General features: G+C 38.0%; 2 protein-coding genes and 1 pseudogene across 2 annotated transcripts; 2 read left to right on the forward strand and 1 right to left on the reverse strand.

Moving 5' to 3' along the window:
• Positions 1 to 893: 893 nt before the first annotated feature.
• On the forward strand, positions 894 to 3,720 carry LOC143561678 (putative late blight resistance protein homolog R1B-14). Its single transcript, XM_077049687.1, has one exon. It carries the CDS (start codon positions 894 to 896, stop codon positions 3,081 to 3,083), a length of 2,190 nt encoding a protein of 729 aa, XP_076905802.1. The 3' UTR covers positions 3,084 to 3,720.
• Positions 3,721 to 6,087: 2,367 nt separating this feature from the next.
• On the reverse strand, positions 6,088 to 6,636 carry LOC143561679 (pentatricopeptide repeat-containing protein At2g03880, mitochondrial pseudogene; annotated as a pseudogene).
• A 1,133-nt stretch (positions 6,637 to 7,769) lies between these two features.
• On the forward strand, positions 7,770 to 10,620 carry LOC143561681 (putative late blight resistance protein homolog R1A-3). Its single transcript, XM_077049688.1, has one exon. It carries the CDS (start codon positions 7,963 to 7,965, stop codon positions 10,618 to 10,620), a length of 2,658 nt encoding a protein of 885 aa, XP_076905803.1. The 5' UTR covers positions 7,770 to 7,962.
• Positions 10,621 to 13,865: the final 3,245 nt, after the last annotated feature.

The following is a 13,865-nucleotide window of genomic DNA, read 5'->3' on the forward strand; positions in this document are numbered from 1 at the left end:
ATGTTTCATCCGAAATTTCTCAACTACTAAGAAAAATAAAAATAAATATGTTCATACTATTGATTGGAAACATATATATGAGAATCACTAAATTGTTCTCTACATGTAAGTTGTTAATGTGAATATTATTTGCGTCATTTCAAATGGTTGATCAACTTTTAACTTTTGAAGTTAAACTTTGCTATGTTATTAAATGAAAGATAGTTGTTCTAGGATTCATATATTGAAATCATATTTGAGATATGCAACTAGTAAATGTAGAAAAGAAGATGTGATTACAGTCTTAAAGGGTAAAGGGTTGAACCCTTATCTATATCCGACTCTTTTATTGTTTAGAGAATAGGGTCTCGGGTCCATGCTTCTTTCTAAAATGATAAAAGATCCGGGTAAAATATTAGGTAAAAGAGTCAGGTGTTGCCCGAATGTAGTTGTAAATTTGACTATCAAATACATACATCAGTATGAGTAGATTGGGTCTTAGTCCTTCCTACTGCAGCTAGCTAGGTCTTGGCTGTTTCCTTTTTTCCTTCCGATGTCGAGTATTCAGATGTTGATGGAGAAGTTGAATCAGCTGATTAAGTGCAACCACATTCCATTCATCAAAGACAACGACACTGAAATTATAATTATAATTATAATTATACCTGAAAGGCCTCAATTCCAGCTTCTATATGACGACCTCGCCTCCATCACTCAGGCCCTAGCTTTCACGGACATTGAGAAGGTTAATGATCTGAAGAGAAGATTCAAAGACGCAGCACAAGAGGCTGAGTATATCGTCGATTTGTTTCTGTCCGGTGTTCACATCAGGAATATTAGACGAGGACTTTAAACCATACCTTAATAATCTTGAAGACGTTAGGAGATCATTCGAGTCCCTCCAGGTGGAACTCATGAAGCAGGCGGATGAAGAAACAACACTAAATCACTCTCCTCCTCCTCCTGCTGCTGCTCTAAATTCACATAACAAATTATCCCATGAAAATGAATTTGTGGTGGGGCTTGAGCGTGATATCCAACTCATAGGAGACAGACTTGTTGCCGATCGTCCAACCAAGCTAGATGTTGTCTCTATTGTGGGTATGGGCGGAATCGGCAAGACCACCCTCGCGACCAAGGTATTCAATGATGCTTATGTTAAGCATCATTTCCATGTCCGCGTATGGGTCACTGTGTCTCAAACTTATGATAAGCGACCTGTGTTAATTCAAATTCTGGCATCTGTTGGTGTTAAAGAAGGCCTTGAAAAGGCTGGTGACTCTCGACTCCGTGAAATGGTGCACAAAAGCCTAATGGGTAGGAGGTATTTGATTGTCATTGATGATATCTGGGACATAGAATCATGGGATAGCCTCAAATTATTTTTCCCCCATGACAACACGGGAAGTCGAATTCCTCGTTTCACTCAAGTAGCTAAGCATGCAAAGTCAGATGGACTCATTCATCATGTGGGATCTTTAAACCAAGAAAGAAGCTGGGAGCTGTTGTGTCAGAAGGTGTTCCATGGCAATGAGTGCCCTGAATGGTCAATTAAACCCGGAATGCAAATAGTAGAGAATTGTAAAGGACTACCACTTGTCGTGGTTGTCATTGCAGGAGTTTTAGCAAAAGAAGCATGGAGTGAAAAGTTTTGGACGGAAATTGCTTACAAGACGAGTTCATACATTGTTGGTGAGGGGAATGGTTGTCTTGAAACATTAGGTTTAAGTTACAATCATCTTCCTCTTCGTTTGCGAGAGTGTTTTCTTTATCTTGGTAGCTTCCCAGAAGACGAAGAGTTTGAAGTAGAAAGGTTGATATGGTTATGGGTGGCTGAGGGGTTTATTGAAGAAGATGGAAATAGAAGCTTGGAGGATATTGCAGAGCGTTACCTGATGGATCTAATTGACAGAAATCTAGTAATTGTAGCACGCAGGAGCAGGTCTAGTGGAGGTGTCAAAGCTTGTAAAGTGCATGATCTTGTTAGGGAGCTATGCCTGAAAAAAGCCAGGGAAGAACAATTCATCCTTGAAACAGACAGGCTAATATTGTCCTCTAATGCTGTCACACCACCTTATAAGTCAGTCCGTGAGTTCATTAGTTCCAACCGTCCATACTTAAGTCATCTGTCTACCCAAAACCTTCGATCGATATTGTGGTTCGGGTCTGGAAAATTCGTGAATTATGATTTTGCAAGGTATGTTGGTTCCTTTGTGCTACTTAGGGTGTTAGATATACAAAATCGTGAAATGAGTGGTTTTCCCGACAGCCTGAATTTGCTAGCTCACTTGAGGTATCTTGCAATTTGGATAAGATCAACTGATTTCCCATCTGCAATCTGCAAATTCTGGAACCTTCAAACTCTCATCTACAAATCAAATGGTATCGGTGTTTTCCCGAGTAACATGTCAGATCTGGTTAACTTGAGGCATTTGCATAGCTTGACTTGGCACTTTGATATTGGTTCCATTAAAAACCCAATGAATTTGCAAACTCTTTCATGTGTGAGGTTGGAAGATGAGGCGTGTAGTATTCAAAAGTATTTTCCATGCATTAAGAAACTTTCATGCATTACTAAAAGCTATAAGCAAAATGACTTTAAATCTTTGACCTACCTTGGAAGGCTCACTTTGTGGGGTTTTCCTCTGCATGGAAAGAATTGGATTGCACTCCCGGCAACACTGAAATCACTTACACTAAAAGGGTGTGGTCTACGTTGGAGTGATATGCCAATCATTCAGTGGTTACCTAATCTCCAGGTTCTAAAACTCAAAAACAATGCCTTTAAGGGAAGCTGCTGGAACACAAATGGCCAGGAGTTTCCACAGCTAAAATTCTTGAGACTTGAGTGGTTATTTTTCAAACAGTGGGAAGTCTATAGTCAAAGCTTCCCGTGTCTCAAACAATTAGAAATTTTCACCTGCGGCGATCTTGAAGAGATCCCCCTTGAAATTGGGGACATACCAACACTTGAGCTTATTAAAATCAAGAAATGTAGGGGCTCTGTTGATGAATCTGTTAGAAGAATTCAACAAGAGCAACAAGATATGGGAAACTACGACCTACATATTGACATCATCCCATCTGTTTTATTGAAAGATTAAAATATCAATCAAATTGGTGTTGATTGTGCAATTAGTTTGGCTGCGGCTGCTAATTTTGGTCTTGCTTCTTTCTGAAAACATTTTGGGGTAATATTTAATGCTGCCTTTTTAACTTGTATTATTAACGCACATTATCTTGTGAATTGTTCAAAAAATCTGTTACTGATAGAGGTAAATGTTAAATTGATAATATCCTGATGTAATTTAGCTGTGAATTAACTGCTATAATAGTCTTAATAAATGATAAGTTCATAGTTTGGTTCCTTACATCATATTTGTGAACAATGAATTGGTCAAAGTTTATTACAGAATACGTGTAGTTCTTAGAGTTACATCCATGTAATTTTAATGAATTTAATAATGTTTCAATAATAAAAATAATAAAAAATAAACAGAGATGATCAGTTTTCTCAATCTTGATGATGATTGCACACAAGTGCTTAAGCCATTACCTATAGGAGATTAAAAGTACTGTACACTTTATTTTGCTGCTTTATACTTTTATGCAATTTTATATGTTGTAGTTTACTTATCAGAGATACAACATAAACAGAATTGATTCATTCGTAAGTAGGTAAGCCTGGCAAAAATAACTGTTAACCGATTAAACCAAGTGGCCCGTTTATGTTTCGGGTAAATCGGGTTTTGGCAAGACTGCAATGCAACTGTGTGTCAAACAAACACCCAAGGATGTAATTACTTTATCGCCCTACAGGTGATAAAGAATGCGAATATCTTATTTGGCAGTATGCCACAGAAAACGTCATAGGATGGATCAATATATATGGTGTCACCGATGGATTGCGCATGCTTGATAACAGTGCAAATGGGGTGGTAGATGGGAGCACTGTTAATCTTAAGTTGTTGGATATGCAGGTGGATTATTTAATTTTCGGTTGTTGGACACTCCTATACTCTGCATGATCATAATGAGGTAAGCCTCTTTTACTTTACTATGGTCAAACAAAGTACTAAGAAAGCAAAAACTAAGAAATACAAAATGCTAATGGAGTACCTGGAGATTTCGCATCTTTTGTTGCTGCTGAGAATAAGGAAGATGAAGCTATCAAAGATGAGTTATGAAGAGAGAATCATGGCGCGTGTCAGAGATTCATGAGAAACACATAATTCAGGCATAGACCATAGAGCATTCGGTTGGATGTTAATACGGCCTGAAAATGACACTGTAACTTTAAGAATGTCCCCCCTGGCAAATTTGCAGTAAAAGTATGGAGGATCTTACCCAGAATATGTAATAAGATCATCTTTTTTATGAAATGCTATTCATTCAAAAATTTAGGTCCAAATCTTAGTCTACTGAAAAGAAAAACTACAAAAAACATGGATTTTGGACTTTAACCACAATCTAATTAGCAGGCCTTCACAGATGCTAAATCATGTGAGAGTAATGACTGATGAGCCTTTCTTGTTTCTATGTAATATGATCTGGAAAACTACATGATATCATATAAAATAATGAAAACCCAGTATGCATCTTTTGTTATGGTATAAGCATAATTAGAAGAGGCACAAAACAAAATATATCAATTGATACTTACATAATATACTAAAATATATGATGATATTATCCAACAGAAATAAGTGAAGACCGAAAGACTTGTAACGACCATCATCCAGGCTTGCCAAGGAGTTTGAAGAACATGATTAAAGCTTTTAACAAAGTGAAACATGATGTAAAAGAAGAGCAAATAACCAAATTAATATAAATAAAACCAAACATCATCTTTCTATTAATATATCTGCAAGGTAACTAACTGTAAACCTCAAGAAGACATGTAGACTTTCTATCCTAAAATACATCAGCAATGTTTTGTAACCCCCAAGTAGCCAAAAAGCTAAATGAATATTACTGACCTACTAGTGCTTGCAGATCAGGCCATTCGTTGACCGAACAACCAAAATCCTGTATTCATATCATTGTTTGTGTGTTTTTATATAAATAAAATAAAATCGAACATCTTCATTGTTTGTGTGTTTTTATATTCACATCGATTTTTATTTTCTCTTTGAAGAAACACGGATCCGATCCCCGGGTATGGGTCCTGGATCCAATGAGTCTACAGGGTAAGATACGATAATTACTACCAATGATATGAGTGTGACTTCCTAAAGTCCAATGACCGGAACCTGCAAAACAAACACCGTGAGTCTCGTTACAGGAAGGAAATGAGGGGGGTGGGGTCTTCCTGTAACCACCCTCCGGCGTGAGAATCAGTAACGTTCGTAAATGAAGAAAGTACTGAAGTAAACAGACTAGGTGTAGTCAGAATGCAAGTGAGTGAATGAATACCTCATACCGTTTGACAAGGTATTTATAGCCGAAGGATGTAGGAAAGTGATTGGGCCAGCTTTCCTCTTCTAGAAGATCTTTGATAGCTGCCTGGATGCGTGTCCTCTTGTGATAGGTTGAGCTATACGTCCCATGTGCATGAGTATAACAACCTAGACACGCGTCGCCCAATGATAGGATGGATTGCACCCTGGCCATATGCACGGTTATAACAAACTGGCCAGATGTCCTTTATTCATTGGTTGTTCAGTCACGAATTCCCCAAGTAAGAATCTAGAGAGTATTTGAGTGATGACAGCTGTCCGCTGGCATTGTCTTCCGGATATTTAGGCGGGCAGATTTCCTGTCCTGCGGATGGCTTTTGAGTATGCCAGGATGCTTCCGCGTGTGTTATGAGGACGTTCCTCCTCATTCATGATATGCGGGTGGCCCATGTGTCCCGCGGGTGGCTTATAAGAGGATTTTCTGTAACCCGCGGGTGGTACTTAAGGGTATTTGGGTCTTTTTGGTACCCTACCTCTACACTCTTGGTACATAGATGACTGCTACAAGGTTGAAAAACAATCAATAATATACATGATTGTCAAAACGAGGATGATGAGACCATGATAACCTTTTGAACAACAAAACAAAGAATTGAATAAAGAAAAACTGTTTGCATAATGCCTATTTAGTCTCAGTTAGTTTCTTCTATCAATAATCTCCACATGAGCAAACACCTTGAAAATGATGATAACGAATCGGATCTCTTATAACAATATTCCGAACCTCCTTTGTTAACGTCATTAAACCATACACAATTGCCAGCTTTTCACTATGATACAGCAATGGATCTTCCATCTGCTCCCCTTCAGCATCATGCAACACGAAACTCGTATCCGGAACATAACCCACTTCCGTTAACCTCTGAACATATTGAACCAGCTTCCGTGTGATCTCATCTATTTTCGGATGTGAATGATCCCTCAACACAAACGCATGAATCTGTTTATCCACTTCAATCCAACTACACCCCGGTTCTTTCCACACATTGTTACCCTTCATCATCTTCCTCACGCGTTCAGCATCTTCCCACCTGTTACTATTCACATAAATATTTGATAACAGGATATAAGTTCCTGCATCATCCGGGTCAAGATCTAGTACTCGTTCGGCAGCATATGCAGCTAGATCCATGTGACGGTGAATCCTACACGAGCCAAGCAAAGTCCTCCATGTCACCGCGTCCGGTTCGAGCTCCATGTTGTGTATTAACTCAACCGCCTCTTTAATCTTCCTGGCTCATCCAACCATAATGTTCTCTACCCGGTTTAATGCCATAAACTTTTTCCATTGATCATGTTTAATTAAACTGATCATGTTTTGAGTTGGCATTTGTAACCAGTTTAATAATTAACGAGGTAGACCAACCAATCCGTTTAACGTGTTAATTAAAACCCACCAACCCATTTAACTTGTTTATTATAACCCCCAACCCATTTAACACAATTATATTGAACACGTATACAACTTGGTTCAAAATTGCATAACTCGTTTGGATAGATGGGTAACACGATTCTAAGTGTGTTCGGGTTAGGCTTTATGTCTTTGACATAACTACTAAATACACGGGGTTGTGATCCAAGAGGCTGCGTTTCTCTCAAGACATTTGGTTGAACACCGCCCATACCTCAACCAGTAAGTTGAACTTAATGTACATATTGATAAGGATATTAATCAAGTAAGTTTGTTGCTGGCAGCCAGCAAAGTAAACATGTTTATGGACTAGTTTTCCTTCTTGGACGCTGCCACACGCTAAACAACACCGGATGAGTTCAGAGTATGTTTTAAAATCAGCCCAAATTTGGCAGCCAGGTGCCAGGAGGTCCGCAGGCAGCAGTGAAATAATCAAGTTGCTCTTGCCAAGTGTGAACACAGCTTGTTATAATGACATGTTGACATATGGATCTAGAGTATATATAACTTATAACTGATGTAATTTCTAAGATAAAATTAAAAAAAAAACATTTTCAACCCATACCTTTGTTTATATACACATAATCACTTTAATCTGCATTTGGCTTGTGATGAATTTTTAAAAAGTTAAATTGGAAGGTATAAACTAAATAGCTGACCAGATTATGAAATTAAATGGGAGTTCAATGAAATAAAAAAATGTATTTAAGATTCTTCACTTAATAGATTGTTATTTATTAATATATTTATAGCAAAATTTAGTAATGAAAAGAAAAGTAGCATATGAAAATATGGAATTTACTCATTTAGCAAGGGAGGTGGGTACCTTGTTTCAACTTTCAATTAAGCACCCATTGGCCCACCATATTAGAAATGAGAAATAAATGATATATTCATGGTTGGTAGTTTGGTACTTCTAGCAAATCATTATTTTTCTTTTGAACTCCAACTTTGATTTTTATGAATTGCAAAGCTGAAACTTGAAACACTTACGGCATCCATCAAAGTAGACTCTGTCTCCTTTCCTTCCTTAATTCATCTGGCAGCGTTAACTCTACTCCATACCCAACCGACGTATTTTGTTCTTTTGCCTTTCCGATCTCTGTTATTCAGATGGCATACGCAGGCATTCAGATGTTCATGGAGAAGTTGAAACAACTCATTAACTGCAACGACATTCCATTCATCAACAACCACCCTGAAATTATATCTGAAAGGCCTCAATTCCAACTTCTATATCATGACCTTGAATCCATGATTCAAACACTAAGTTTCATCAACCAACAACATCAAGAAAAAGGCAATGATCTGATGCAAAGATTCATATTTGCAGCAGAAGAGGCAGAATATACAGTCGATCTCTTTCTGTCCGATGTTCACAACTGGAATAATGGAAATTTGCCTACATCTGTGGAGGACTTCAATCAACGTGATCGTGATGATGTTAAGAGATCATTCAAGTTTGTCCTCAATCTATTTCTATCCTGGGTTTACATTAGGAAAAATACAAGTCTCCCTAATCCATCCCTAAATCTTGATGAAGTCTGGAGATCATTCAAGTCTATCCAGGTGGAACTCACGAGCATGAAGACGGAAAGAATGCTAATTCAATCAGCTTCTGCTCCAGTTTCCATCTCCACAAATTCACAGAAATCACCCGATGAAATTGTGGTGGGGCTTGATCATGATGTTGAGCTGATAAGAGACAAACTCGTAGAAGATCATAAGAAGGTAGATGTTGTCTCTATTGTTGGTATGGGCGGAATAGGCAAGACCACCCTCGCCACCAAGGTATTTAATGATGCTTATGTTAAGCATCATTTCCATGTCCGTGTATGGGCCACAGTTTCTCAAACTTTTGATAAGCGCCTTGTGTTGATCCAAATTCTGGAATCCATCGGTGCTCATTTAGGCCTTGAAAAGGCCAGTGACTCTCGACTTCGTGAAATGGTGCACAAGAGCCTAATGGGTAGGAGATATTTAATTGTTATTGATGATATATGGGAGATAGAGGCGTGGGATAACATCAAATTATTTTTCCCCCATGACATCATGGGAAGTCGAATTATGCTCACCACTCGCCTCACTGAAGTTGCTAAGCATGCAAATTCAATTGGACTCATTCATCACTTGGGATATCTAAACAAAGAAAGAAGTTGGGAGCTCCTATGTCAAAAGGTATTCCGTGGAAATAAGTACCCTGAATGGACGGTTAAACCCGGAATGCGAATAGTAAAAAATTGTAAAGGACTACCACTTGTGGTGGTTGTCATTGCAGGTGTTCTAGCAAAAGAAGCACGAAATGAAAAGTTTTGGGTGGAAATTGCTTACAAGACGGGTTCATACATTGTTGGTGAGGAGAACATATGTCTTGAAACATTAGGTTTAAGTTACAATCATCTTCCTCTTCGCTTGAGAGAGTGTTTTCTTTACCTTGGTGGATTCCCCGAAGACTACAAGTTTGAAGTACAAAAGTTGATGTGGTTATGGGTGGCTGAGGGGTTTATTCAAGAAGATGGAAATAGAAGCTTGGAGGATATTGCAGAGGGTTACTTGAGGGATCTAATTGATAGAAATCTTGTAATCGTAGCACACAAGAGCAGGTCTAGTGGAGCTATCAAATCTTGTAAAGTGCATGATCTTGTTAGGGAGCTATGCCTGAAAAAAGCCAGGGAAGAACGGTTCATCCTTCAAACACAAAGGCTAATATTGTTCTCAAATGTTATTACACCACCTTATAAGCCAGTTCGCAAGTTCATTAATGCCTACAATCCAAACTTAAGTCATCCGTCGACCCAAAACATTCGATCGATTTTATGGCTTAGGTATTTCAGATTATCGAGTGATGGCATCGAAAAGTATATCCGTTCTTTTGTGCTACTTAGGGTGTTAGATATTCAAAGTTGTAAACTGGATGATTTTCCGAAAGGCATGGAATTGCTTGTTCACCTGAGGTATCTTGCAGTTCATATTTCATCAGCAGATTTCCCATCTTCAATATGCAACTTATGGAACCTTCAAACCCTCATCTACGAATCAGGTAGCAGCGACGTTGTTTTACCGAGTAACATATCAGATCTGGTAAATTTGAGGCATTTGCAGAGCTCGAAATTGCACTTTGATATTGGTTCCATTGAGAAACCAATGCATTTGCAAACTATTTCATGTGTGGGGTTGACAGATGAGGCATTTAGTTTTCAAAAGTATTTTCCATGCATTAAGAAACTTTCTTGTGTTACTAACAGCTATAAGCAAAATGACTTCAAGTCTTTCGCCTATCTTGAAAGGCTCACTTTGTGGAGTTCTCCCGTGCATGGAAAGAATCAGATTACACTCCCAGTAACATTGAAAGCAGTTACACTAGGTGGGTGTTGTCTACCTTGGAGTGATATGTCAATCATTCAGTCGTTACCTAATCTCCAGGTTCTAAAACTAGACTACAATGCCTTTGTGGGAAGCTGTTGGAACACAGATGGTCAGGAGTTCCCACAATTAAAATTCTTGAGACTTGAGAGGTTAAATATCAACCAGTGGGAGGCCTATAGTCCAAGCTTCCCGTGTCTCAAACAATTAGAAATCCTTATCTGCTTTAATCTTGAAGAGATCCCCATTGAAATTGGGGATATACCAACGCTTGAGCTTATTAAAATAAAAAAATGCAGGCATTCTGTTGATGAATCCGTTAGAAGAATTCAACAAGAGCAACAAGATATGACAGGAAACTATGACCTAAAGATTGAGGTCATCCCATCTAAATATCACGTTGTATAGAAACATTCAAAATCAATCAATTTGCCTGCCAATTTTTTACGATTGAAATTAGGTCAAGAATTATTGTACATTTTTTATTTGCTAAATCCCAAATTATATTGTGAATTCTTCAGAAAAAAATATTAGTACTGCTATGAATGGTGAGTTCAAAACTTAGTTATTTACATCATATATAGATGATCAGCTTTCTCAATCTTGATGATGATTGCATACACAAGTGCTTAAGCCATTACCAACAGAAGATCAAAAGTACACATTTTTTCTTCTTTCTACTTATATGCTATTTTATTTGTTATAGTTGACTTGTCATCGATAAAACATAAACCGAATCGATTCATTCTTAAGTAGGTAATCCTGTCGAAATTAACCGCGAACCGGTTAAACAGGGTGACCGTTTATGATTCAGGTAAATCAGGTTTCGGGTAGGGGAATATCGGTTATTTTAGTTAGCCGAAGATTTTTAGAAATGCATAATTCAGGCATGGAGCATTCAGTTGGATGTTAATATGGCCTGAACATGATTGATGCACTGATCATTTAAAAACTGTAACATTTAGACATTTCTTGCTTTTTATTGGCTGACTTGCAATAAAACCATTGAGGATCTTTCCCATAAATGAAATAAGATCACACTTTCCATGTTCTCTTACACGAAATGCTAATTGTTCATTAAGTTATGAAAATCGCACATTCAGTTTGTAACATGGAGATGGTCAAAGTTTTTAGGGTTAAGTGGTCGTGCTGTGCAGGCTGCATAAAGCAAAACAAAAGCGACCTATATTTAGCTTAGTATTTAGAAACAGTTAAGTTTAAGAAGGTGTATGCTTTAAGTATTTAGAAACAATCTGGTTTTGAGCTGTTTATGAAACATGTTTAATGCGTTTAGGTTAACATTTTTAATTAAGGGTATGTTTGGGATTCCTTATTTAATTGAAAAAGGACTTGTTAAAAGTCCTTATTAACTTATGAAATTTTTAAAAAAAGTTTAAAAAAAATGTTTTGATTAGCTTATGTGTTGGAGAAAACCAAAATGACTAAAAATGACACTCTTTTTTAAAAGAAGTGTAATGGGTTTTGAGGGTTAGAAGGGTGTAATAGGTAAATCAAACTCACTAAGTCAATAACTTAGAGATTCCTCACTTTTCAAAACCCTTTTATTTTGCCTTGCTCATAAGTTAAAACCCATAAGGCCTTATGGTTTGCCAAAAACCTTATACACCTTATTAACTTTTCAAAAAGTTTATAAGTTATAAGTTGATGAAAATAAGGAATCCCAAACACCCTCTAAACGGATCTTGTATATGCATGTAACCACTAACTAGTTTAATTAAAGAGGTCGACCCACCAACCCATTTAACACGTTTATTAAAACCCACCAACCCATTTAACATATTTATTATAACCTGCCAACCTGTTTAACATATTTATTGTAACCTCTTTTTTACCTGTTTAACATGCTTACAACTTGATTAAAACCTGTTTAACTCATTTAGATAAATGAGTTACGCAATTTAAATGTGTCTGAGTTGGGATTTATGACTTTGACATGATTTTAAACGTGTTCGATGAAACAAAAACGTATTTTAAGATTTCTCCACTCACTATTTTATTGTTTGTTACACATTTTAAGATTTCTTAACTCACTATTTTATTATTTATTATTGAGAAAAATTAATGTAAAAGTGTAAAATATTTGAGAAGTTGCATTGGAATTAATTTGACTACAAACTAAATAGTTGGCCGAAGTTCATTAATATATGAAGAGCCTACCTCAGAGTCGGGCTCCCAGAGGTGGCCCACGGCTCACTAAGTAAAGAAGGTTGGCGGCAGCCCAAGGAACAAGGCCAATAATGAAGATAAGGATCACCCAAGAATAGGAGAGAATCTTAGGACTACTGTGCACTTGACTGGGGGAAGGGTCTAAGACACGTTTGTCTCAAGATGCCAGCATGGCATGACAGATAAAAGGAAGCAAGCCGAAGCTTCGGCGGGGAAAGGAACAAACCAAATGGGAAAGGCTGGAGAGTCAAAGAAGCTTGTCCAATCCTCTATATAAGAGGAGGGAAAATAGCATGAGAGGCAGATTAACAATTATCACTTGAACAAGATACTTGATCACCATTCTTTTTAAAGTTGTTCTTGAACTCTCACACATTATTGTAAATTCACTTAGGGTTCCAACATTGGCGCCATCCGTAGGACACTCTTTGATTGAAGGTCTCACCGAACCTTGAAAGAAGAATGGCATACCACAACTTGAAGGAAATGCCAAACACAACACACCAGTCCCCGGACGGTCGGAGAGACACCAAGGGGCCGGTATTGATCGAAGATGAGACAGGAAAAGACGAGGAGGAGCAGAACGATGCTGAGGCAGAATATAACACCGAAGAAGGATGGAAGATAACCCCGGAGTTCATCCGAGATCATTGGGAAACTCTTAAGGTATGTTTAGAGGAACAAAATAAGAAGGAGAGGTTAATGGATGTACGAACCTGACTCTCATTTGAAAACTCGGGCAAGGCGAAAGAAAGCGAACAGAAAGACGTATTAAACAAAGACTCGAAGGCGTTATTGGAGTCATTAGTCACCCTTCTCTCTACAGCTATAAGTAGAGAGAAAAGCCGCCCAGGCGCCCTAGAAACTCCTTATCGCCCGTCAGATAACTCCGGCGTCTTGAAGTTCACCAAGCACATAGCTGAAGCCACTTTGCCTCCTAAGCTCTGATATCCAACCACTGTTGACAAGTACGACATACCCAAGATCCAGAATACCATTTGGATGCCTTCCGGAGAGCAGGTTTAGTTAGCGGGTGGTCCAGCCCGCTTGGTGTTTAATGTTCCCCCAAACTTTGACTGGGGAGCCCGGGTCTGGTTTGACAGTCTTGAACCCGGAAGCATAGACAACTACGAGGGGTTGAGGGAAAAATTTCTCCGGAAATTTAGTTAGTAGCGGAAGGCCATGAAAATCCAAATGAGATCTTACACATCCGCCGAAGAGATGAGGAAAAAGGTGGAGCAGCTCATGGACTGCTACGTGGCGGATAACATGAATATTAAAGGGGTCCCGGAGATTATGAAAATCAGTGGTTTCATAAATGGGGTGAGATTTTCACAACTCAATGTAACATCCCAAAATTTCTAAAATAATAGTAAATATATTATCTATTTACGGTAGGAAAAGTTTACCTGAATCAGTAGAAAATTGATAAAATAGTAAAAGATGAAAGGTCAAATAGGCTTATT

Source organism: Bidens hawaiensis, unplaced genomic scaffold (genome assembly GCF_021521415.1).
Source record: "Bidens hawaiensis isolate Kalapana, Puna unplaced genomic scaffold, B.hawaiensis_p1.1 tig00020770_1, whole genome shotgun sequence".
Lineage (NCBI taxonomy): Eukaryota > Viridiplantae > Streptophyta > Magnoliopsida > Asterales > Asteraceae > Bidens > Bidens hawaiensis.

Coding starts and splice junctions, on each gene's coding strand:
- LOC143561678 (XM_077049687.1), top strand. CDS start 894: ATGAAGCAGGCGGATGAAGAAACAACACTAAATCACTCTCCTCCTCCT.
- LOC143561681 (XM_077049688.1), top strand. CDS start 7,963: ATGGCATACGCAGGCATTCAGATGTTCATGGAGAAGTTGAAACAACTC.